This window comes from Ranitomeya imitator, chromosome 1 (genome assembly GCF_032444005.1).
Source record: "Ranitomeya imitator isolate aRanImi1 chromosome 1, aRanImi1.pri, whole genome shotgun sequence".
In the NCBI taxonomy this organism is placed as follows: domain Eukaryota; kingdom Metazoa; phylum Chordata; class Amphibia; order Anura; family Dendrobatidae; genus Ranitomeya; species Ranitomeya imitator.
In genome coordinates, this window is record NC_091282.1 from 970,244,833 (window position 1) to 970,271,291 (window position 26,459).

Genomic DNA, 26,459 nt, shown 5'->3' on the forward strand with positions numbered 1-26,459 from the left:
CCTCCCATCCGAGCCCCAGTGTGCCTAAACGACATTTAGCGCCCAAATGTTTGGCATTTCTGTAGTGATGAGAGCTTGCCTAATTTACAGGTGCCTGTCTCCAGAAGCATGAGCTGGGCATGTCATACTGGTCACTACAGCGTATTGGTCACTACAATGACAGTTTGCAATTTTCACTCAGCACCATCCGCTGCTGCTTGTTTCTGGAAAACATCCATGAAGTCAAAATCATCAATACATCTCTAGATAAACTCCCAAAGGGTTATAATTTCCAAAATTGGGTCACTTGAGGGGGGATTCTGCTTTTTTATACCTTAGGGGCTCTTTATATGGACTCTGCAAATTATTCTAGGAAAATCTGTGTTCCAGGAGGCAAATAGCGCTCCGTCCCTCCGAGTCTCTACGTATGGCTAAGTAGCACTGTAGAGCCACATACAGGGTATTGCCCCGTTCAGTAGAAATTGTGGGACAAATTTTGGTGCCATTTTTTTTACCCATTTCCCAGTATGAAAATGGAAAATTTGGGGCTAACACACAATCTTGGCAGTAAAAATGTAAATTATTTCATATTCACTGCCCAATGGTATAAAAGTCTGTGACACACCCGTGGTGTCAATATAATCACTGCACCCCTGGATGAATTCATTGAGAGGTGTAGTTTGTAAAATGGGGTCATTTATGGCTGGTTCTGTTGTGTTGGCACCTCAGGGGCTCTGTCAATGTAACATGGCACCCTCAAAGAAGTGCAGCAAGATCTGCTCTATAATATGGCATTTCTTACCTTCTGAGCTTTGCACTGTGCCTCAAAAGTAGTTTTCAACAACATATGGGGTATCAGTAAACTCAGGAGAAGTTGCACAACAAATCTTGGGTCCGTTTTCTCTTGTTACCCTTATGAAAATAAAAAACCTGGAGTCAAATAATAATAACATTTTTTAATTTTTTTTAAATTTTCACGGTTCTACGTTATAATCTTCTGTGAAGCACCTGTGGGTTGAAGGTGCTCAATACACATCTAGAAAAGTTCCCTAAAGGGTATAGTTTCCAAAATTGGTGTCACTTGTGGGAATTTCCACTGTTCAGGCACATTAGGGGCTCTCCAAACGTGACATGGCATCCGCTAATTATTCCAGGAAAGTTTACATTCAAAAAGTCAAATGACTCCTTTTCTTCCAAGCCCTTCCATGCACCTGTAATAACATGCAGGTACTGAGTATGTTACCACGGAACAGATGGACCAACTGTTGAAGGGGATTTATTAACAGGGGTAAAATTCTCCTCGCAGGGAGTAAACAGGGGGTTAATAGAGACAAATCAAACAGTAAATAGTTAAGCGGAATCAAGAGGGTTAACGAGTGTTCTTGTAACTTATCAGCCCAGGGAGGTCCTGACTGGAGGGTCCCTTTTCCAACGTGGGTACAGTCACCAGCAGGGCTTGAGATCCTGGTCTCTTCTCTGTCTCCTGGAAACTCTGGGGTTAAGTCTCTGCAGCCTGTTCTTCTCAAAGTGAAACTGGAACCAGGAAGTAGCACAGTCCCGTCTGTCACTGCTGCAGGAGTCTCTGTAAGCCTGGCAGCTTCTCTATAGTAACAATGTCACACACACACTGGGCAGTTACTTATCACACTCAGGGATCTTTGCTTGTCACTGCGGTCACCAGGGCTGCGGTCACCAGGGCTGCACTCGAGTCACTGTCTCTGCACTGTCAGGGGAAGAGTCTTCTCAGATTATGGAGGCTTCCAAGTCCCCACTCTCACTCCAGCCTTAGTGCCCTCACAGGGAGCACTCTGTCATGGGGAGCGTGACGCTGCAGCCTGCCCTCTCTCTGTGCAGCTGTCCCCTCTGTCTGGCGCGCTCTGCTCTCCCGCACTTTTCTGACCACACCCATGTCTCTTCCTCCCTGCCCCAGCCATCACATGGTCCCTTCTGTCCAGAGCAGAAAGTCTTCCCACCAACAACCCAGCTGTCTGACTAAGTGGTTCCAGGTAAGGAGCAGGGACAGCAACCTCCTTACATTCCCCCTCTCTTAAAGCTCGCCATTCCACGGGCGAGGACTCTTCGTGCTTCTCTTTGTTCTTTTGAGGGGAGTCAGATACCTGCGATTCTCGCATCTCCTTCTGCCTTTCTTCTTGTACATACTCCCAAACTAAATGGTTTAGGAGCTGCTCATCAGTCAGGTTGAGATATGCTTTCTCTGCTTCATCAACAACTGCTGACCTCTTCTTCTTTTTCTTATTCTTCTTAGCCTTGCCAGTAGCAGGTGTTTGCGTAGGGGCTTCTTGCTCGGGTTCCTCAGTCTGGGGGCTTAGTACAGGTATTTTTTCTCTATAGCTCCCCCTCTCTTTGACAGGAGCATTCCCATGGAAACTCGAATCAGATGAATTAAGACCATGCAGGCCGGACTCTTTGTCATCTGCGCCGGGCTCAGCGGGCATCACTTCCCAGGGCTTCTCAGCCACATGCCCTGTCTCACACAGCTGTTCCATTTCCCCTGTCCGATCAGGAACTGGTGAACTGACAGCCAGCACATTCTTCACCTCTGGGAATGACATCAGTGGTTCCTCCTTCTCATCTGCTAGGACCTTGAAAACGAGTGTCTCAGGAACACTTGGCACTTTCTCTCCTTCGGGAACTTGTGCTGGGCAAGGTAGTAAAGCACTTCGGTGGTCTTCTTGAGTGAACGTCCCTTCCTTTCTTCCGGGCTGAGTCTCACAAGCAGAACCTTCAGACCCAGGATGGAGATCCACCAGGCTCGCCTTCACGCCTTGGGACAGCGCAGTCATTCCACCGGAGATGCTCGACACCTTCTCCACCTCTCCTTGGCATCCGACATTGTGGTACTGCCTTGCCTTAGGTGGAACTCTTCTCTTCCGGCCGTACCATTCTCTCCAGGGATGATGTTTCCTCCAGATAGCAGGACCCTCAGAGGGGTGAGCGGATCTCTGCCACCGCTCCTCTCGGGTAGGGCAATTTCTGGACATGTGTCCCAACTTTCGGCACGACCAGCACTCACGTCTGCATCTGTCTGGAGGGCGCTTCAGTCTGGATCGTTGACCTCGGCGGGGGACATCTCTCATCTGCGGTTGCTCTTCACCCCAGGATACGGAGTTACACTCTGGGGCCACCACCGAAGCATTCTTCATGCTGCGCACTTCTCCTCGATTTCTTTCTGACGGCTTCCGCATGTTACCTCGGGGTATGCCGCTGGTCTCCAAAATGGCAGTAAGGGCTTTCCCCAGACTCTCAATCTCCTCCCAGATTCTTCTTATCTTCAGCTGGGAATCTCGGGTCCACATTGCCTCCTCTTCATTTTGACTGGGTGCTCCGCAGTTGTAGCATGTAGGCAGTCTTCTTCGCCAGGCGGCACTAGTCTCACTTTGGGGGGCGGTCTCTCGTTCTCGCACCAGAGGACTGTACTCTGCAGCAGGGATCTTCTTATATTCAGCCACTTCCTCATGGACTCGCTTAACCTCCTTCTTCAAGTCTTCTACCCACTGAGGGGCTGTTACCTCCCGCTCCATACTTGTCCCACTGGCACTACCACCCCTTGCTCTTGCTCGCGCGTGCGTGCCTCACTCCCGACCTCAGAGAAAGTCATATCTAGCTTTACGCGCATGCGCTCTCGCAGGGCCTGTTTCACCAACACATCTCGCAAGCCTATCACCAGTTGGTACTGCAGCACGTCAATTGACCCCACACCTACGCCGTCCTTCCGTATAATGGCAGTATGAAGCTCCTGCAGTGCGTTCATATATTGCGTCACGGTCTCCCCCTCTCTTTGTACCCGGAGGAACAGTCGCATGCGCAGCCCCCCTACCTTCAGTGGGGTCCCCATGCGTCTCCTCAAGTATACGTAATACTTTGTCCAGGGTATCTCTTGCCTGGGGGGGTCTGAGCATAACAGAGTCCCGTGCATCCCCCTCTAGGGCCATAACCGCTATTTCCGCCTGCAAAGCCGGTGTCATAGGATGTATCTGAATCATCCCTCGGATGCGTTCCATCCAACTCCACAACATGACATCACTCCCCGAGAATTTTGGCAAGTTAACTAACTAACATGGCTCCCGGGGAAATGCTAAACCTGGGGCCTCCCCCAACTGCTTGGTCTGCCCCTTCCGCGCTACCGTGTGACATCCTGACGACTACGCCAAATGTAATAACATGCAGGTACTGAGTATGTCACCACGCAACAGACAGACCAACTGTTGAAGGGGATTTATTAACAGGGGTAAAATTCTCCTCGCAGGGAGTAAACAGGGGGTTAATAGAGACAAATCAAACAGTAAACAGTTAAGCGGAATCAAAAGGGTTAACGAGTGTTCTTGTAACTTATCAGCCCAGGGAGGTCCTGACTGGAGGGTCCTTTTTCCAACGTGGGTACAGTCACCAGCAGGGCTTGAGATCCTGGTCTCTTCTCTGTCTCCTGGAAACTCCGGGGTTAAGTCTCTGCAGCCTGTTCTTCTCAAAGTGAAACTGGAACCAGGAAGTAGCACAGTCCCGTCTGTCACTGCTGCAGGAGTCTCTGTAAGCCTGGCAGCTTCTCTGTAGTAACGATGTCACACACACACTGGGCAGTTACTTATCACACTCAGGGATCTTTGCTTGTCACTGCGGTCACCAGGGCTGCACTCGAGTCACTGTCTCTGCACTGTCAGAGGAATAGTCTTCTCAGATTATGGAGGCTTCCAAGTCCCCACTCTCACTCCAGCTTTAGTGTCCTCATGGGGAGCACTCTGTCATGGGGAGCGCGACGCTGCAGCCTGCCTTCTCTCTGTGCAGCTGCCCCCTCTGTCTGGCACACTCTGCTCTCCCGCACTTTTCCGACCACACCCACGTCTCTTCCTCCCTGCCCCAGCCGTCACATGGTCCCTTGTGTCCAGAACCAGAAAGTCTTCCCCCGGACAACCCAGCTGTCTGACTAAGTGGTTCCAGGTAAGGAGCAGGGACAGCAACCTCCTTACACACCCAAACAGCTGTTTTTGTCCACATATTGGGTATCTGCGCTCTCAGGAAAAATTGCATAACAAATTGGTTGAGCAATTTCTCCTGTAACTCATATGAAAATGCTAAATTTGGAGCTAAAAAAGATTTATCTGGGATGAATGTGATTTTTTTATTTTATTTTCACAGCTCTACGTTATAAACTTCTGCTTCTGCAAACGTATCTGGTTGAATCAGAGAGATGCACCTAAATATCACAAGATAAACCAAAATAAAAATAAAAATGGTGCTAAGGGATGTACTTAAAAAACAGAGTAGCTCAATGGAGGGCTAACAAAAAACTTCCAAGGCTATTAACAGTACATAGTTAGTATGCCCAGATAGCTATTCCAGTATTGCAATAATGATTTTTTTTATATTTTGAAAAAGTTTGTTTTTTACGTTATTTTTAGTCTCCTTCGGGACATTAACCTGTGATTGTCTTAATGCTTTTTCTATAGACTGTTCTATAGACTTTTTGCAGTACATAAAGAAAATTACGGTCCCATATGAAGCCCAGTGACAGGCAGGAGCTTCGTCAGGGTATGGCTACCTGCTGGAGGCAACTCGTAGGCACACCACGATCACGTCACTTAGGGGGTGATGTAAGATGGGGAGGTGAAAACAAGAAATTCCCCCCTACCCTGGATCAAGCTTTAAATACCACTGTCAGAGATTTACATCAGTATACAGTATGATGGTTTAAAAACAGTGGTCAGAGCTCCAGCTCCACTCACTGCTCTTAGAGACAGATGTTGGCTGTTAACCCAGGCAATATTTGCCGGGTATGGTGCAGGTTCAACTCCTGAGCCAGCTCCATATATGGGAACAAAACATTGGACGCACCAGTACATGAATTCATAGTCCTGCTAATAAGTTTTTTTTTTTTTACACGAGAGGCAGGGTCTGATATGCTGTAAGACAAACACTGACAGGTTAGATAAAGTACTGTACTTTTTTCTTAAATTCAGGTATTTGGATAAAAAAAAAAATTATTGCAATTGGGTTTCATGAAAACTTACCCTTGGATAGCCACTGTGTCACACTGTCTAGTGCTGGTTGCAGAATGAGTTAAATAGGACCTTTCACTAGTCTGAGCACAATAAATTGACCAAATCATGGAATAGTGTCTGCATAGTTAAATAAAATGTATATTTAAATTTTTCCTTTCCATTTGGGAAATATCAGCTTATAAAGTTTAGGTTATAATATATGATACGTCCAAATGTTCATTACCCGGGATTATTCTCCAGGGGCTTGCACTTCTTCACCTGCATGAGGTTGACCAATTATAAGCAGGCAGCAGCATAAAGAGATTAAAAGAACACGCCCCAACAATAGGTTAGAGCAGATTCCTCAGTGTCAGACATATAATGACAGTCTCCTATTCTCACTGATTTGACTACAGAGCTGTGTGTGATGATAAAGTGCTCAGAGCAGAGCAAAGCTGAGTGTGATTATGTAGCGCATCTGTGCAGAGCGAACTGTCAGTCAAAGCGCCAAGAGTCAGACAGTATTGTATTGCTATTAACCTGCAGACTAACCATATACCTGCAGGTTAATAATATTTGGGGACATTACAGGTTTTCCTAAAGACAAATGAAAGGGTCTTTGTGTAAAGCAGGAGTAGTAGAGAGGATAAGCAATAGTAAGAATTCCTGTTCTTTTATTTTTAACTACAACTGCTTGGTATTAAAACTGAATACGGTAGAATCAACGGGAAAATATTAGGACAGAAACAAACAGAAATGCTCAGTGAACAGGAATTAGATAATGTGGCTCTTTATTGGTTGCTGTAGTTTGCTGGATGTTAGGACTTCCTATACTTCCAGCCTTCTACAACAGATGAGTTATGTGTAATATTACTACAGAGGGGAACAGTCCCAGATGTGCAGTTCTAAATGTTTACTGGGGGAGGTTAAAGGTGGTCTCGTAGACTTTCACATTCAGGTGAACTTAAACATATTTAAAATGGAATGAAAACAGACAAGACAGATTGTTATCTTTATCTGCCGTAGACTGAGGAACAGGTATGTAATCAAAGAGGCTCAAGTTTAATTTTCTCTGTCATTAGATATTAATGAATGTTCCTTATGGAGCCATGGCTGCACTCTTGGCTGTGAAAATATCCCAGGCTCCTATTATTGTAGCTGTCCCAGAGGTTATGTCCTCCTCCCAGATAAAAAGTCATGCCATGGTAAGTATCTCACCATCAATATGTGCTTGCTGGATCTATGTATTAGACGATATTAGCTTGCATTGTCATTTGACTGTGGTTGTTATCTATGCATAGGTTTTCCAGAAAGCTTTAGCTGAACCTGCTACGAGTCCTCTAGATAAGTCATACTTGTTGTGGGCTTGGAGCTGATATCTGTGGTCTGATATCTTTATGTAGGATACTTACTCCAAAGACTTCAATACTAGTTTCATGTCATTCCAATGTCATTAAAGGAATATGTTAGTCATCAACAAGGCATAACCCCATAACAGTGCAAGCCATATTGCCCTCCAAAAAGCCCCTGTACACTGCAGGCGTTTTACCTATTCTGTTAGATTAAAACCTGTGTTTAAATATTTTTGTAATCCGATTTGTGTGTGATACATCAGCACTAAATAGTCTAAGTTAGTGAAGTGAGAAAAATATAGACATAAATTAAATTTATTGGATCAAATTGACATGTCCATATGTAGTCACCCCTTTGTGAACCCCCTAAAAATGAAGGGAAGTCCACCTGTGTGCAATATGTGTCACATAGTCTGTCAGTATATACATACCTTTTCTGAAAGGCCACAGAGGCTGCAAAACCATTAAGCAAGTGGCACCACTAACCAAACAACACTATGGAGACCAAGGAGATCTCCAAACAAGTCAGGGATAAAGTTGTTGAGAAATGGAAAGGAGATGATACCACAACACACCTGCCAAGAGAGGGCCGCACACCAAACTCTCATCCCAGGCAAGAAGGGCATTAATCACAGACGCAGCACAGAGACCAAAGGTAACCCCGAAGAAGCGGCAGATTTCCCAAGCAGAGACTGGAATATCTGTCCATATGTAAAGACAAAAAAAGCACTGCTGGTTAGAGTGATGCACAAGTAGGATCCAGTTCCGTCAGCAATAGTGTAAAAAACTTGGCACTTGTTACATATGATCAACATAATGTAATTTTTATTGCAGAAATATCCAGACAGAAATTAGACATCCTTGTTTAGCATACGTAATGAGTGTCAAGTTTTTTACACTACCTGACCATACGACCATAATAAGCCGTACATTGACCAGAAAAAAATTCTTCGCTTACAGAAAATATAAGGCTCATTTTGAGTTTGCGAAAAGAAGTGGGAGACTCCCCAAATGTATGGAGGAAGGTGCTGTGGTCAGATGAGACCAAAATTTAACTTTTTGTCCATCAAGGTAAATGCTATGTATGGTGCCAAACCAACACAGCTCATCACTCCAAGAACACTATCCCCACAGCGAAACATGGTGGTGGTAACATCATGCTGTGGGGATGTACTTCAGCAGCAATGACAGGGAAAATGGTCCGAGTCGAGGGGAAGATGGATGGTGCGAAACACAGGAATATTCTTGAGCAAAACCTGTTTCAGTCTGTCAGTGATTTGAGACTGGGATAGAGGTTCAATTTTCAACAAGACAATTACCCAAAGCTTCTTGATAAAGCAACACTCAAGTGGTTTAAGGGGAAATGTGTAAATGTTTTTGAGTGGCCTAGTCGAAGGCCAGCCCTTAATCCAAATGAAAATTTGTGGTCAGTATTGAAAATTGCTGTTCACCAGAGGAAACCACCTAATTTGAATGAGCTGTTTTGATTTGCGAAATGGGCAAAAATACCAGTGGCAAGAGGTGGAAAGCTCACAGACTTATTGAAAGTGACTTGCGGCTGTAATTTTCGCAAAAGGAAGCTATACAAAGCACTGACATTAAAGGGGATGTAGTTATGCACACTAAAGTTTTCAGTTCTTTTGTCTTATTTGTTTTCTTCACAATAAAAAGAATCTATCTATAGTATATATCAGTCCGTCGTGCAGCAGTCCCATAATTTCTACAATGAAAACATGTTACACTATTGACTTTACTATTAAGTAATATGTAATATAAAAAACCCAAAAAGCAAAAGACACAACACGAAGAAAAATAAGTCAAATTAAAAGAAGCAATGCAGCTTCAACTTATAAATATTAAGCTGCACATAAATATACAAAACCTAAGATAGAAACAAAGTGAGCAAATAATCCAAAGTAAATAAATAAATAGCAATAGTACATGAAAATAACATAGGGCACTTAGTTAATATCTATGTGATTAAAAAAAATGTACAAACCTTGCCACTGCATCAAGGTGACCTTATTTGGGATAGTCCTAACCTATAGGATTAAAACCTTACCATATGTCAAATGATGTAAATGTGAATAAGGGCTGAGCAGGATTGAGACCCTGATTAATGGACACCCAGCTATGGGGAGCTATGTAAAAATAATGTCCAGCTCAAAGAAAAGGGAGGCCACAGCCTTACTTGCACAGAGTGTAAAAACCTGAAACTAAAACCTAAATGGATGAACTGGAATATAAGTTGGTATGCATGCAACAAGTAGGTGCATGTTCACACTGGCCATTAAACAGATAAAACCTAAGAAAAAGACAAAATGAGCAAGTACCCTAATAAATAAATAGCAATAGCACATGAACATAACATAATGTACTTAGTTAACATAATTTTGATCAAAAAAGTGTAAAAACTATTAAGTAATATGTGATGTAAAAATAATAAAAAAAACAAAAAACACAACACTAAGAAAAATAAGCCAAATTAAAAGAAGCAAACCTCCTTTAAGCTGTAAATATTAGGCTGCACATAAATATAAATGACAAACATGTTTTAGGGTCAATTTTCACAAAAACTGGAGTGTACAAATGTGAATTTTACAATTTATTTAGCATGTTTAACCCAATAATTGCCCCAATGACAAGAGATTATCTGTATAAATCACAGTGCAGTTAGGTTATAATTAGCGAGAATCTGTTTTTCCCATGGCTATAGTTATAGCCTGAGTCATTAATGGAATAGTTCTATGTTATTAGCTGCCTCATAGGAAACTGTCAGTTATCTTAGATTATCAGTATTCTTACTGCAGCAAAGTAACTACGAGCAATAAAAAGAATAGCATATTACACATTTATGATGGCATTATACTGGCTTCTTGTTTTTCGTTTCCTAACATGCATTAGTAAAATAAAAGTTCCTATGTGAGATTATAGATTTCCAGTAAATGCTTATTTTATTGTTAGCTAAATGTTCTACAGCCAAATGAATTGCTTTTTAATATGAGTTACTTTTGTTGCATGTGAATTACAGGCATATTCAGGGGACAGTAATATGTCAATTAAATGAGAATTCTAAATTGCCGGGAACATATACAATGGTATTAGCTCCTAGACACAGATTTAACAATTTATGCTGCTATTATGGCTTGGCATCAATAATTCGAAGACAAAAGACTCCTAACTAGGGAAGCTGCTTCTGTATTAGCATAACAGCAGTTTATAAAGCTTTATACATTTTATCACATGAGCTGTAAAAAAAAGTGGAATCTGCATTCATCAGCAATAGTAAGCAGAGATGTGCAAAAGATCTCGCTTCTCCTTCACAGTGAAAATGCTGTGTTGGTAAAATGACCGTGCTTCCACAGGCTGTTAAATGGATATACACATATGCATATATTGTATATTATACACTGGTCAGCACAAAGGAGTACACCCACTTTGAAAAAAAAGGATTTCCAGCAATATCTGTGTGAATACAAAAACAATTTTAACAATTTTTTACAAGATGGAGTTTCATAGAATGTTTTTTTTTTAAATATTACAAGAAAGTAAGTATAATAATAAACCTTTCCTTACAAAATTGTTTTACTCAAATTAGATGATGCAAAACTGAATACACCCAATCAAAAACTACCATATCTAGTATTTTGTAGGACCTTCTTGATTTTTAAGGATAGCACCAAGTCTTCTAGGCATGGATGGAAAAATGTAGCAATACATTGTAGCATTTATCTTTTTCAATTCTTCAAGCATCAATCCAGCGTTTTTTTTTTATTGCCCAATGGAGTGGTGCTTTAAATATAAATCCCTTGCCCCCTGTCTCATTCTCACCTTCTGGGTTTTCATCTGTTTTCTCTGCCTCTCCCATCGGCCTTGGTGAAAAGCAACTTGCTTGCTGCTCCATTGTTTCATGGAGCAGCGCGGAGATCACTTTTCAATACAAGTCTATGAGAGCCTCATTCTGGTTCTCATAGACTTGTATTGAGAGCTTGTAACATAGCTTCTGATTTCAGGTCAGTCAGAAGCTACTGTCACAAGATGAAGCCGTGGGACTGGAGTGGTACCGAAAAACGGTGAAGATGCTAGAGGGTGAGTATGTGATCAGGGGCAGGATGGAGGCTTACATTTAAAGTGCTACTCCAGCCTTGAAAAACAAACAAATGCTGGAGTGGTGCTTTCAAGACTGATCTCTTTTTGAGCCTGGATGCTGGATGCATGATGCTCAACTTGTCTCTTCGGAATTCCCCATAAGTGTTTGATTGGGTTCAGATTCGGAGACATACTTGGCTAACTAATCATTTTCACCCTGTTCTTCAGAAATACAACAAATGTACAGTGGGGAAAAAAAGTATTTTGTCAGTCACCAATTGTGCAAGTTCTTCCACTTATTATTGCTCCCACCGTTGATTTCATCACACCAAACTGCTTGTCTATCGCAGATAGCCTGGTGCAGGACTACAATTTTGTTTCTGGTGTCCTTCGACAGCTCTTTGGTCTTCACCATAGTGGAGTTTGGAGTCAGACTGTTTGAGGGTGTGCACAGGTGTCTTTTCCACTGATAACAAGTTCAAACCGGTGCCATTACTACAGGTTATGAGTGGAGGACAGAGGAGCCTCTTAAAGAAGAAGTTACATGTCTGTGAGAGCCAGAAAACTTGCATGTTTTTAGGTGACCAAATACTTATTTTCCACCATAATTTGCTAAATAAATCTTGCCAAATCAGACAAGGTGATTTTCTGGATTTGTTTTCTCATTTTGACTCTCATAGTTGTGGTCTACCTATGATGTCAATTACAGGCCTCTCTCATCTTTTTAAGTGGAAGAACTTGCACAATTGGTGGCTGACTAAATACTTTTTCCCCCACTGTATATATATATATATATATATATATATATATATATATATATATATTCCCTATATTTGCCTAAAATACAAAGGAAATGCGTCATCTTTAACTTTAGGCCTTTCATCTTCAACTTGCTTAACTTTTCACAATAACAGAAACATTGACCAGGGGTGTCCAAACTTTTACATGCCACTGTGTCATAAGTGAATAAACGTATATAAAGTGTATATAAAGTTAATTATCTTAAATCCAAACACAGGTGTAATTTGATTAATATAGTGGCTAACCAATGAGAAAAATTTAGAAAAACAAATAGAGCAGGAAAGCGCCACCAACGTGGGGCGTCTGAATCAGAAAACAAAATGCACATGTCACACAAGAAAAAAACTAGGTATAAAGAGAATAGTTCATCTGAGGTCAGAAGCGGACCCCACAACACATACGCTTGCCATGGTCCCAACCGCGTCATCCTGACAAGAGGTAGATAGGCACCTGGAAATGCGCGTGAGACCATAAGAATATAGCTATGCTGTATTTGAAGAGAGCATGCCACAAGCTAGCAATGTACATTCACTATGGCCACTTATAGTAGAGTTTATCTAGTCAAAGCACAAAATATATTTACATAGGGGACAGATCAGTGCTCTTGAATAGTGCTTTGGAAGGGATTTACAACCATAGATTGTCAGAAGGGGTGGACAGAAAAAAAAGTCCAAAGAAGCTCTCTGTTCCTAATCTAGCAGATGAGGATGCCGATATCACTGCTATTCTATCCCCATGTCTCTGACATTGAAGGAAATGTGAATATTTAATGTAGTAGCATTCAGAAGCAATTATGTGGTGAGGGGGACCTGTGGCCTTCCTTGGCTTCAGGGCTTGGTCACAACCGCGACTACTGCAATTGTCATGACTACAGCATTGTTATTAATGGGGAATATTTAGCAGAGTATGATCACTGGATTTGCATTCTACAATGAACAGTTCTCGTATCATCCCAATCCATATTTCTTCTCTCTCAGACATTGCTAATGTTAAGATACAAGTATAATAATCTGTGTGTTTTTCATTTTTTTTTCTTGTGACTGAAATTTTTAGTACAAAAACATTTACAAGCATTTTTATAACAAGACAATCATCAGATCTCTGTTTAAATCTATTAGATGAGACACCGTGCTTACAGGACAACAACTGCAGTCATGGCTGCATACAGACCACTACAGGACCTGTCTGTTTCTGTCCTGAAGGCTCCGTTCTTGCAAGTGATCGAAAAACATGCAGAGGTATAGTATGAAGGGAATGGTACATAGATATGAGATATGATGAGACATAGGGGATAGATTCTAGAAAATGTGGAACTTCTTGTAAAGTATTGTTAGTATTGTTCTCCTTCTAGTGTAAAATGCCTGGACGATAAGGCATGTGATTGAGGCACAGAGGGACGTAGGCCACATAATCTCTTGGCAGAACCACAGAGGAGTTAGACCCAATTTATTAACGCATTTGCAGACAAAGAGTGGAGCTGCTGTCTATATTTACCACATAGATACAGAATGATGCACATCAAAATTACATGGAGAATTGTATGTCATATTGTTAGAATTTAGGAATTATTTAGTTACCTTCTACCCAACCCAAGACCACTCCAATCCCTTAAATATGCACACATTCATGTGTAAAACCGATCTCGTTTGAGTTTGAAAAATTGGCCAGTTGGCATGTATGGAGATGCTGCCCTTTCTATCAAGTAGATGCCAGCTGTACACCTTTATCATTATGTGATACATATCAAAATTGCGTGGAGCATTGTTTGCTGCATTATAGAGATTAGCTGCTATAATCATTATCAACAAAGGTTCTCCTGCGTGCAGGGGGCCAAACATCAAAAGATTTCTTTCCTCCCAGATAGGTCTAAATTTTATTCTGTATTGTCCTACTTTTATTCTGCAGGGCCCCACATTTTATTCCCATAGTAAATGATACCGCAGGCATGGACTGAATAGCTGGGCCATTGAGCAGTGCCACTGGATAATAATGGTTTGGGATGCTCAAAGATCCTACCAACATACCAAAAAAGTGGGTTTAAGTGGTAAACTCTCAACAGAAGCGGTGGAGTGGATTATTATTTTGCAAGCATATCGCATTAGATAATGGCATTGTTCTGAACACAATGGCATCTTTGTTTTTTTTTCCCCTTCAGGTTGTTCCTCTCCAGACAATGGAGGATGTAGCCAGGTATGCAGGAGATCCAGAGATGATAGCTGGGAATGTCACTGTTTTCCAGGTTATATTTTACAGACAGACAAGAAAAGTTGTCTTGCTTCAGGTCGGTAAAACTTGAGAGATTTGTATATATAAAATTTTTTAAACTTTCTGTGATTCAACTCCTTCAAGACAAGTGTCTTTAGTACTTAGAGGGGAAACTTTGGCTGTTATGACCTGCTGTGAACTTGATGCATAGCCAGACATCAGATTCTATCTGTGGTCCTGAGGAATCTTAAGGTACCTTCACACATAACGATATCGTTAACGATATCGTTGCTTTTGGTGACGTTGCAACGATATCGTTAAGGAAATCGCTATGTGTGACAGCGACCAACGATCAGGCCCCTGCTGTGCCATCGTTGGTCGCTGAACAAAGTCCAGAACTTTATTTCGTCGCTGGATCTCCCGTGGACATCGCTGGATTGGCGTGTGTGACACCGATTGAGCGATGTCTTCACTGGTAACCAGGGTAAACATCGGGTAACTAAGCGCAGGGCCGCGCTTAGTAACCCGATGTCTACCCTGGTTACCATCCTAAAAGTTAAAAAAAACAAACAGTACATACTTACCTATAAGTATTAACCTATATAAGCTATAGGCTGGACCACGGTGAGTCATTGGACGTGGTATATCTCGATTTTTCCAAAGCGTTTGATACCGTGCCGCACAAGAGGTTGGTACACAAAATGAGAATGCCTGGTCTGGGGGAAAATGTGTGTAAATGGGTTAGTAACTGGCTTAGTGATAGAAAGCAGAGGGTGGTTATAAATGGTATAGTCTCTAACTGGGTCGCTGTGACCAGTGGGGTACCGCAGGGGTCAGTATTGGGACCTGTTCTCTTCAACATATTCATTAATGATCTGGTAGAAGGTTTACACAGTAAAATATCGATATTTGCAGATGATACAAAACTATGTAAAGCAGTTAATACAAGAGAAGATAGTATTCTGCTACAGATGGATCTGGATAAGTTGGAAACTTGGGCTGAAAGGTGGCAGATGAGGTTTAACAATGATAAATGTAAGGTTATACACATGGGAAGAAGGAATCAATATCACCATTACACACTGAATGGGAAACCACTGGGTAAATCTGACAGGGAGAAGGACTTGGGGATCCTAGTTAATGATAAACTTACCTGGAGCAGCCAGTGCCAGGCAGCAGCTGCCAAGGCAAACAGGATCATGGGGTGCATTAAAAGAGGTCTGGATACACATGATGAGAGCATTATACTGCCTCTGTACAAATCCCTAGTTAGACCGCACATGGAGTACTGTGTCCAGTTTTGGTCACCGGTGCTCAGGAAGGATATAATGGAACTAGAGAGAGTACAAAGGAGGGCAACAAAATTAATAAAGGGGATGGGAGAACTACAATACCCAGATAGATTAGCGAAATTAGGATTATTTAGTCTAGAAAAAAGACGACTGAGGGGCGATCTAATAACCATGTATAAGTATATAAGGGGACAATACAAATATCTCGCTGAGGATCTGTTTATACCAAGGAAGGTGACGGGCACAAGGGGGCATTCTTTGCGTCTGGAGGAGAGAAGGTTTTTCCACCAACATAGAAGAGGATTCTTTACTCTTAGGGCAGTGAGAATCTGGAATTGCTTGCCTGAGGAGGTGGTGATGGCGAACTCAGTCGAGGGGTTCAAGAGAGGCCTGGATGTCTTCCTGGAGCAGAACAATATTGTATCATACAATTAGGTTCTGTAGAAGGACGTAGATCTGGGGATTTATTATGATGGAATATAGGCTGAACTGGATGGACAAATGTCTTTTTTCGGCCTTACTAACTATGTTACTATGTTACTATGTTACTATGTTACCTACCGCTGTCTGTCCCCGGCGCTGTGCTCTGCACTCCTCCTGTACTGGCTGTGAGCGTCGGTCAGCCGGAAAGCAGAGCGGTGATGTCACCGCTCTGCTTTCCGGCCGCTGTGCTCACAGCCAGTACAGGAGGAGTGCAGAGAAGCAGAGCGCCGGGGACAGACAGCGGTAGGTAAGTATGCAGTGTTTGTTTTTTTTACTTTTAGGATGGTAACCAGGGTAAACATCGGGTTGCTAAGCGCGGCCCTGCGCTTAGTTACCCGATGTTTACCCTGGTTACCGGCATCGTTGGTCGCTGGAGAGCGGTCTGTGTGACAGCTCTCCAGCGACCAAACAGCGACGCTGCAGCGATCCGGATCGTTGTCGGTATCGCTGCAGCGTCGCTTAATGTGAAGGGGCCTTTAGCCAATTCCTCATGGGGCATGGCATCCAGTTCACTAATATTCTTGGTTTGTCAAAAGCGTGGTCCAAACATTAGGAGATGGGATCACTGCCTTCCATAAACAAAGAAGGATGCCAAATTAAAGCAAAGTCATTGAATGTTTACAGAGATACAGTTTGATGTAAAGTGCACAAGGTTAAAGTTAAAAGAGCACTGGTAGACTACCTGGAAGTGGGAGAAAGAGGAAGCTATCATTGGCTACCACCAGATTCCTGAGAACTGTAAAAGACCTGCATCAAGATTTGGTGCCAGCAGGAACTGAGGTTTTAGTTTATGCAGTGAGATACATATGAAACACTGAATGTTTACAATATGTGCATCGTTACTGACCTAAAACTACAAGAAAAATCTCAAAATTTCTGAAAACCATATAAATAAGCTATAAATGCTCTGGGGTTGTGTTCTATGGAGCGATGAAACAAAACTAGAACTTTTCAAGCCACTGGATCAGCGGTATGTTGGAAGCAGAAAGAATTTATGTATTTATTTGTTTTGCTCACTTATATAGTGCCATTAATTCTATAGCGCTTTATAGATATTATCTGCACTGTCCCCATTGGGGTTCACAATCTAAATTAGCTATCAGTATGTTTTTGGAGTGTGGGAGGAAAGTGGAGTATTCCCATGCAAACACGTGGAGAACATGCAAACGGTTGAATTTGAACCTAGAACCCCAGCGCTGCCGGCTGCAGTGCTAACCACTCAGCCACCATGAATGAAGCATTCGCTCAAGAAAACACCTTGCCTAAAGTGCGTCTTGGTGGTGACCTGATGATGCTCTATGGCTGCTATGTTTCCTGTGGGATAAGATGGACTCAATTACCACATTTTTTGGACTATAAGACACACTTTTTTCCCAAAAACTTTTTGGGGACAATGGGGGGTGCGTCTTATAGTTGGAATATACTTACAAAATACTGTGGCGGCGGTCCTGGTTTGATGCTGCAGGGCGATGCAGCCTCCATTCCCATGTCAGTGCCGCGGTTGTGCTCTGTGGTGCGGCGGTAGTGCGGGGGCTCCCCTGGCATTTTCTGAAAGACCGGAGGCCCCCGTAGATCCATTGCTGCGAAGCGGGGGCCTCCAGGAAAATGGCTGCTGGGGGCGGCGCATGCTCAGATTGAGATCTCGGCACCAATATCTCGTCCTGAGATCTTGGGAGATGAGATCTGAATCTGAGCATGCGCAACCTCCAGTGGCCATTTTCCCGGAGGCTACCGTGTTGTAGCAGATTGAGATCTCACTGCCGAAATCTCAATCTGAGCATGCACCGGCCCCTGTGGCCATTTTGCCGGAGGCTACCGCATCGCAGCAATTGATCTATCGGGGCCTCCGGGCTTTCACAAAATGCCGACGGAGCCCCGCCGCAGCACAGAGCATCACTGCCGCACCTGTCACAAAATGCAGGCAGAGCCCCGCTGCATCACCCTTGAACCTGTTGCAAAATACCGGCGGAAGCACTGGGAACCCCTGAAAACCACCAGCGCACCAGCCTGAGATGGGATTTACCGGAGACCACTGCACCAGCCTGGACTACCGAATAACCCTTGTGACGAGGCTCCCCCGTGACCACTCCTCCACCTGTGCTGATCTTCTTCCCCCAGTAAGCTGAATTTGGACTGTAAGACGGACCCCCATTTGACACATTATTTTTTTTCCCTATTTTCCTTCTGAAAATTTGGGGTGCATCTTATACACTGTGTGCAGAATAATTAGACAAGTTGTATTTTAGAGGATTATTTTTATTATTGATCAACAACTATGTTCTCAATCAACCCAAAAGACTCAGAAATATCAAAGCTTAGCGATGCATCCGACATTGCAGTCTATGGCGACGTTAATGGACTACGTTACACCGCGTTATGCCGCGGTGTAACGTAGTCCGTTAAACGTAGAGCCATAACGCAATGTGAACCCAGCCTTAGGAGGATATCTGTTTGTGCAGGTAACTATTACTGTGCAGAATTATTAGGCAACTTAATAAAAACCAAATATATTCCCATCTCACTTGTTTATTTTAACCAGGTAAACCAATATAACTGCACAAAATTTAGAAATAAACATTTCTGACATGCAAAAACACCCTTCTATATGATGACACTCAACAGCCTTCGATCCATAGATTCTGTCAATTGCTTGATCTGTTTACGATCAACATTGCGTGCAGCAGCCACCACAGCCTCCTAGACACTGTTCCGAGTGGTGTACTGTTTTCCCTCCCTGTAGATCTCACATTTTATGAGGGACCACAAGTTCTCTATGGGGTTCAGATCAAGTGAACAAGGGGGCCATGTCATTATTTTTTCTTCTTTGAGACCTTTACTGGCCAGCCACGCTGTGGAGTAGTTGGAGGCATGTGATAGAGCATTGTCCTGCATGAAAATCATGTTTTTTTTAACGATACCGACTTCTTCCTGTACCACTGCTTGAGGAAGTTATCTTCCAGAAACTGGCAGTAGGTCTGGGAGTTTAGCTTCACTCCATCCTCAACCCGAAAAGGAACCACAAGTTCATCTTTGATGATACCAGCCCATACAAGTACCCCACCTCCACCTTGCTGACATCTGAGTTGGAGAGGAGCTCTCTGCCCTTTACTGATCCAGCCTCTGGCCCATCCATCTGGCCCATCAAGAGTCACTCTCATTTCATCAGTCCATAAAACCTTTTAAAAGTCAGTCTTAAGATATTTCTTGGCCCAGTCTTGACGTTTTATCTTATGTTTCTTGTTCAAAAGTAGTCGTTTTTCAGCCTTCCTTACCTTGGCCATGTCCCTGAGTATCACACACCTTGTTCTTTTTGTTACTCCAGTAACGTTGCAGCTCTGAAATATGGCAAAACTGGTGGTAAATGGCATCTTGGCAGCTTCACGCTTGATTTTCCTCAATTCATAGGCAGTTATTTTTTGCCCAACACGCTTCTTGCGACCCTGTTGGCTATTTGCCATGAAACGCTTGATTGTTTGGTGATTATGCTTCAAAAGTTTGTCAATTTCAAGACTGCTGCATCCCTCTGAAAAATGTCTGACAATTTTGGACTTTTCAGAGCCCGTCAAATCTCTCTTCTGACCCATTTTGCCAAAGGAAAGAAAGTTGCCTAATAATTAAGCACACCTTATATAGGGTTTTGATGTCATTAGACAACACCCCTCCTCATTACAGAGATGCACATCACCTGATTTACTTAATTGGTAGTTGGCTCTCAAGCCTGAACAGCTTGGAGTAGGACAACATGTATAAAAGTATCATGTGATCAAAATACAACTTGCCTAATAATTCTGCACACAGTGTAGTCTGAAAAATACAGTAAGTATTAAGAAATTCTAGAAGAAAATATCATGCATTCTGTGAAGAAGCTGAAGCTTGGATATCATTGGACCTTCAAATAGGATAATGATTCCAAGCATGTCTCAAAGTCCATCAAGACTAAAGTTCTGAATAAATGCTAGGAGACTGTGGAGTTCCTTAATTGAGCCCCATAAATAATATTTCTTGGAATTTGAAGCTCTCAAACCCCAAGAATATTAGTTAACTGGATGCCATTACCCATGAGGAAAGGGCTAAGATTCTTCAAGAAATCTGGTTATGCATAATGTTTTCAGAAGGTTATCCCAGCCAAAGGTGTTCTAGTAATTATTAAACACACTTGTCATGATGAGGTTGAATAATTATGAGACTACAGTAGTCATATAAAGTACCATTTAATTTAGTGTACTACTTGGAGAAAGCATTTGTTATATTAGATGTGTTGAGGTATTTAAATTGCCATATTTTGATAAAAATGCATACTTACAGTCATGGCCGAAAGTGTTGGCACCCTTGAAACTGTTCCAAGAAATAAGGTATTTCTCCAAGAAAATTATTGCAATGACATATGTTTTCTTATACACATGTTTATATCCTTTATTTCCTTTGTGTATATTGGAACAACACAAAAAACTGACAAACAAGGCAAATCGGACATAATTTTACACAAAGCCCTAAAATTGGATTTGACAAAATTGTTGCCATCTTTCCAAAATTGTGGGTAAACAACTTTGTTTCAAGCATGTGATGCTAGTTCAAACTCACCTGTGGCAAGTAACAAGTGTGGGCAATATGAAAGTAACACTTAAAACCAGATAAACAGGGAGAAGTTGACTCAATCTTTGCATTGTGTGTCTGTGTGTGCCACACTAAGCATGGAGAACAGAAAGAAGAGAAGAGAGCGGTCTGAGGACATATTCATATGACCATTTTGTTTTACATGGACCAAATGTCCACCTGAAAAAAAAAAATCACACAATGTAATAGTCTCTTTCGTATTTCAGATCCAACTCGCATAGTCAAGTTTATGTGTCTAAAAAAATCATATCCAATATGGATCAATAGTACAGCATCAGATTTTTATAAACACCTTGCAATTGTTTAACATAGGAAACTGTTCCTAGTCTTGTAAATTTTAGTAACTGCTCACCTATAAATACGGATGCCGATAGGATGACATATAGGTTTTTATAAACTCATGTGAACATACCCTAAGCAAGAAAAAAATTGTCTGATTTAATTTTATAATTGATTCCCCCTTAATATTAAAAGCTAGTCAATAATTTAAATGCAATACAGAATAGTTATATAAAAAAAATATGACTGACATTAAAAAATGTCTACATCAATGAGTAAATAAATAATGGAAATCATTTTTTTTCAAGAAATGTGCTATTTATGTGCAAAGCTAGTAAGAAATAAAATCTGTACATACTTGGAGTTTCCATAATTGCATAGAAACATAAAAATAAAAGTAACATGTATGCTGCATAGTAAAAGGCACAACATTTTAAATGCTATTCCAATCGCAAAATAACTAATTTTAGTTCCTTCCAGCTCAGAAAGAATTATTACAAACGTTGATCAATAAGTTACATGTACTCCAAATTGAATAATGCAACTTTTTCTGCAAAAACGGCTTACGGCTGTGGCAATAGAAAAGTAAAATAGTTCTGTCTCTGAGTGCAGCTGCGCAAGAACATTAAAAAATTATATTCTTGGGTTCATTTGTATAATATTCTACTGTGAAAATGTTTTTATGCCTCAAGTACAGGTCCTCGGCCATTCCTATTGTTTGCTAATGTGCATGACATACGCAGGATAAACTTCGATGGGACACAGTATGAAAGCTTTTTGACCTCACAGATTGGAAGAGTCTTGGCACTGGATTATGACCCTATGGATAATAGGGTAGGACATCTTCATTATAAGATACTTTTTCTACCAGATTAAAGAGGTTGTCCAGGACTGTTTTATTTTTTCACTATGCACCTATAAACCAGCAAGCAGGTAGGTGCTAACAGAGGCAACTACCTGCCTGACACCATCTGACAACGGTCACCGACTGCTCCTGCTGGTGATTCAGCTGCTGCACGTCAACAGAGCAGGTTTCTTCCGGGCAGCTCTGTCGACGGGGCGTGACTTCTGGCATCATGCTGATTGACAGCTGGTTCTCTGCAGTTAGGCTTTCTCTCATTGTGTACACAATTGCCACAATGATTGTTCTCTCTTCAAATGAGAAATGGTTAATCACATGATAGCAGTGATGAATAGGGAAAATGGTTACTGATTTCAAGAGATATCGTTAAACACAGAAATAGTATAAACAAATATTAATGAGATACTTTGCTCCCAAAGACATTGGTGAGAACAGCACCAGTATTTGCTGAGATGAGTATGGCCAGAGGTACCAGTAGCAATAGAGTTGAGAGTGCAATAGTACCAGGATTCATATGACTGAGGTAGGAATTATTTGCAAATTGTCCAACAGCAGGCAAGAGTTTGATAGAAAGATCAATAGACAACTGAGATGTGGATGGTGAGACTAATTCCTGTAATACAATATATATATATATATATATATATATATATATATATATATATATATATATATATACCGTATATACTCGAGTATAAGCCGACCCGAGTATAAGCCGACCCCCCTAATTTTGCCACAAAAAACTGGGAAAACTTATTGACTCGAGTATAAGCCTAGGGTAGAAAATGCAGCATTTACCGGTGAATTTCAAAAATAAAAATAGATGCTCCATACCGTTCATTATTGCCCCATAGATGCTCCATATACAACTGTGCTATATAGAATGCTCTGCACCGTTGATTATGGCCCCATAGATGCTCCTTATAATGCTGTGCCATATATGCTCTGCACCTTTGATTATGGCCCCATAGGTGCTCCTTATAACGCTGTGCCCCATATATGCTCTGCACCTTTATGGCCCCATAGGTGCTCCTTATAATGCTGTGCCATATATGCTCTGCACCTTTGATTATGGCCCCATAGGTGCTCCTTATAATGCTGTGCCCCATATATGCTCTGCACCTTTATGGCCCCATAGGTGCTCCTTATAATGCTGTGCCCCATATATGCTCTGCACCTTTATGGCCCCATAGGTGCTCCTTATAATGCTGTGCCCCATATATGCTCTGCACCTTTATGGCCCCATAGGTGCTCCTTATAATGCTGTGCCCCTTATATGCTCTGCACCTTTATGGCCCCATAGGTGCTCCTTAGAATGCTGCTGGTGCTGCCATAAAAAAAAAAATCACATACTCACCTCTCTTCTCAGGACGCCGGCGCTTTCAATAATTACCTGCTCCTCCTGCGGCTCCGTCTCCAGCACTGACGCTCAGCAGAGGGCGCGCACTGACTACGTCACAGCGCCCTCTAACCTGAGCGTCACTGCTAGAGGACGCTGCAGACGGAGCCGGAGCGAGGAGCAGGTAATTATAGCGCTGCGCTCCCCTTACCTGCTCCTGGCCCGGTCCCTGCAGTCCCTGGCTTCTCCGGCGCTGCAGCTTCTTCCTGTAATTGAGCAGTCACATGGCACCGATCATTTACAGCAATGAATATGCGGCTCCTCCCCTATGGGGGTGGAGCTGCCTATTCATTTCTGTAATGAGCGGTGCCATGTGACCGCTCAGTGCAGGAAGAATCTGCAGCGCCGGAGAAGCCAGGGACTGCAGGGACCGCGCTGGGAGCAGGTAAGTATGACTACACAGCCCCCGCTCCCCCTCCCCTGCTGACACCCGGGTATATGACTCGAGTATAAGCCGAGAGGGGGACTTTCAGCCCCAAAAAATGGGCTGAAAATCTCGGCTTATACTCGAGTATATACGGTATATATATATATACACTGCTCATAAAAATAAAGTGAACACTTAAACAACAGAATATAACTCCAAGTGAATCAAACTTCTGTGAAATCAAACTGTCCACTTAGGAAGCACCACTGATTGGCAATCAATTTCACATGCTGTTGTGCAAATGGAATAGACAACGCATAGAAATTATTGGCAATTATCAAGACACCCTCAATAAAGGAGTGGTTCTGCAGGTGGGGACCACAGACCACATCTCAGTACCAATGCTTTCTGGCTGATGTTTTGGTCACTTTTGAATGTTGGTTGTGCTTTCACACTCGTGGTAGCATGAGACGGACTCTACAACCCACACAAGTGGCTCAGGTAGTGCAGCTCATCCAGGATGGCACATCAATGCGAGTTGTGGCAAGAACGTTTGCTGTGTCTGTCAGCGTAGTGTCCAGACGCTGGAGGTGCTACAAAGAGACAGGCCAGTACACCAGGAGATGTGGAGGGGGCTGTAGGAGGGCATCAACCCAGCAGCAGGACCGCTACCTGAGCCTTTGTACAAGGAGGAACAGCAGGCGCACGTCCAGAGCCCTGCAAAATGACCTCCAGCAGGCCACAGATGTGCATGTGTCTGCACAAACGGTAAGAAACCGACTCCATGAGGATGGTCTGAGTGCCCGACATCCACAGATGGGGATTGTGTTCACAGCCTAGCACCGTGCAGGATGATTGGCATTTGCCACAGAACACCAGGATTGACAAATTCACCACTGGCGCCCTGCGCTCTTCACAGTGAAAGCAGGTGCACACTGAGTACATGTGACAAACATTACAGAGTCTGGAGACACCGTGGAAAGCGATCTGCTGCCTGCAACATCCTTCAGCATGACCGGTTTAGCAGTCGGTCAGTAATGGTGTGGGGTGGCATTTCTTTGGAGAGCCGCACAGCCCTCCATGTGCTCGCCAGAGGTAGCCTGACTGCCATTAGGTACCGAGATGAAATCCTCAGACCCTTTGTGAGACCATATGCTGGTGCAGTTGGCCCTGGGTTCCTCCTAATGCAGGACAATGCCAGACCTCATGTGGCTGGAGTGTGTCAGCAGTTCCTGCAAGATAAAGGCATTGAAGCTATGGACTGGCCCGCCCATTCCCCAGACCTGAATCCGATTGAACACATTTGGGACATCATGTCTTGCACCATCCACCACATTGCACCACAGACTGTCCAGGAGTTGGAGGATGCTTTAGTCCAGGTCTGGGATGAGATCCCTCAGGAGACCATCTGCCGCCTCACCAGGAGCATGCCCAGGCATTGTAGGGAGGATATACAGGCACACAGAGGCAACACACACAACTGAGCATCATTTTCTTGTCTTGGGGCATTTCCACTGAAGTTGGATCAGCCTGTAATTTGATTTTCCACTTTGATTTTGAGTATCATTCCAAATCCAGACCTCCATGGGATATTAATTTTGATTTACATTTTTAGGTTTTATTGTTCTCAACACATTCCACTATGTAATGAATAAAGATTTGCAACTGAAATATTTCATTCAGTGATATCTAGGATGTGGTATTTTAGTGTTCCCTTTATTTTTTTGAGCAGTGTATATTGACCTCAAATTAAGAACATCTGATAGGCTGATAGGAATACGAGTAATTTCATATACAGAGTGGATGCTGTAATAATTAGAAATGTTATGATCTACACACTGATTTTCTGTTTATCTGTGTGTAATATGAAGGCGCACCACAAGATGGTACTGTTATCTGGTTATCTAAGTCATAGTAGGGACAGTAAGCACTGAGCCTGTTTGTCAAGTAATTAATTCCAAATCGGGTGAGTGTTTCAACTATTAGCTATTTATTTGTTAGATCTTTAAATTAATTTAGCCTTGATTAAAGGAATTATAATAGTATGCAAGCATTGTGAAGATGGATTTTAATGATGCAAATATTTAAATCTTAATGTATATACTGTACATATATGATATCCAAAAAGTATAGTTTCTCCTTGCAGAGTTATCCTAAGTCATGTGACAAGGCTCGTTAAAGGGTCGACATTGCTACCTTCCAATAGGTGGCACTAGAGTTCTAGTTCTCTTCCTCTCTGAAGAGACAATTTGCACAATTGGCATACATGTATAATGGAATATAGAAAGTGGGAATAGATGTCTACACTAAGTTTATAATATAGTTCTTGTAATAGTCATGTTTATATGTTTTATACAGGGCAATTAATCAGTGTCCCACACATTATCATGGAATATGTTTTGTTAATGTTTTATTTTGAGGTCTAACTGCAGAGACAGGAGTGAAGACCAACCGATTACATTTACATTGACTTTGTTAGAAAGATAGTTATTGTAAAATGTATCATGTTGCTTTATTTTATACTTATTTCATTATTATTAAAAATGCAGAAGTGTCGACATCTGACATTATCTTGAAATCATCTTTTTTTCTCTATTCTTCTTTACTCTTGACATCATAAACTATATATAGTATATTGTACATAAATTTAATAATATTTATTTATTGTGAAACAAGTATGTATATACATCACTGGTGAAAAGTTTGGACACATTTGATAATGCTATAGATTTCCTTATTCTAAA

The 26,459-nt window shown here is 42.2% G+C and overlaps 1 protein-coding gene across 5 annotated transcripts in view; it reads left to right on the forward strand.

The window, feature by feature from the left end:
- The window catches only part of EGF (epidermal growth factor), a 249,875-nt gene that overhangs the window by 96,661 nt on the left and 126,755 nt on the right, over window positions 1–26,459 (forward strand). For all 5 annotated transcript variants that reach the window (XM_069743852.1, XM_069743849.1, XM_069743850.1 and 2 more), the window contains 4 exons: window positions 7,055–7,177; window positions 13,333–13,452; window positions 14,370–14,495; window positions 21,785–21,921. In XM_069743852.1, coding sequence (XP_069599953.1) covers window positions 7,055–7,177; window positions 13,333–13,452; window positions 14,370–14,495; window positions 21,785–21,921 — 506 coding nt within the window. The remainder of the gene's footprint in view (window positions 1–7,054; window positions 7,178–13,332; window positions 13,453–14,369; window positions 14,496–21,784; window positions 21,922–26,459) is intronic.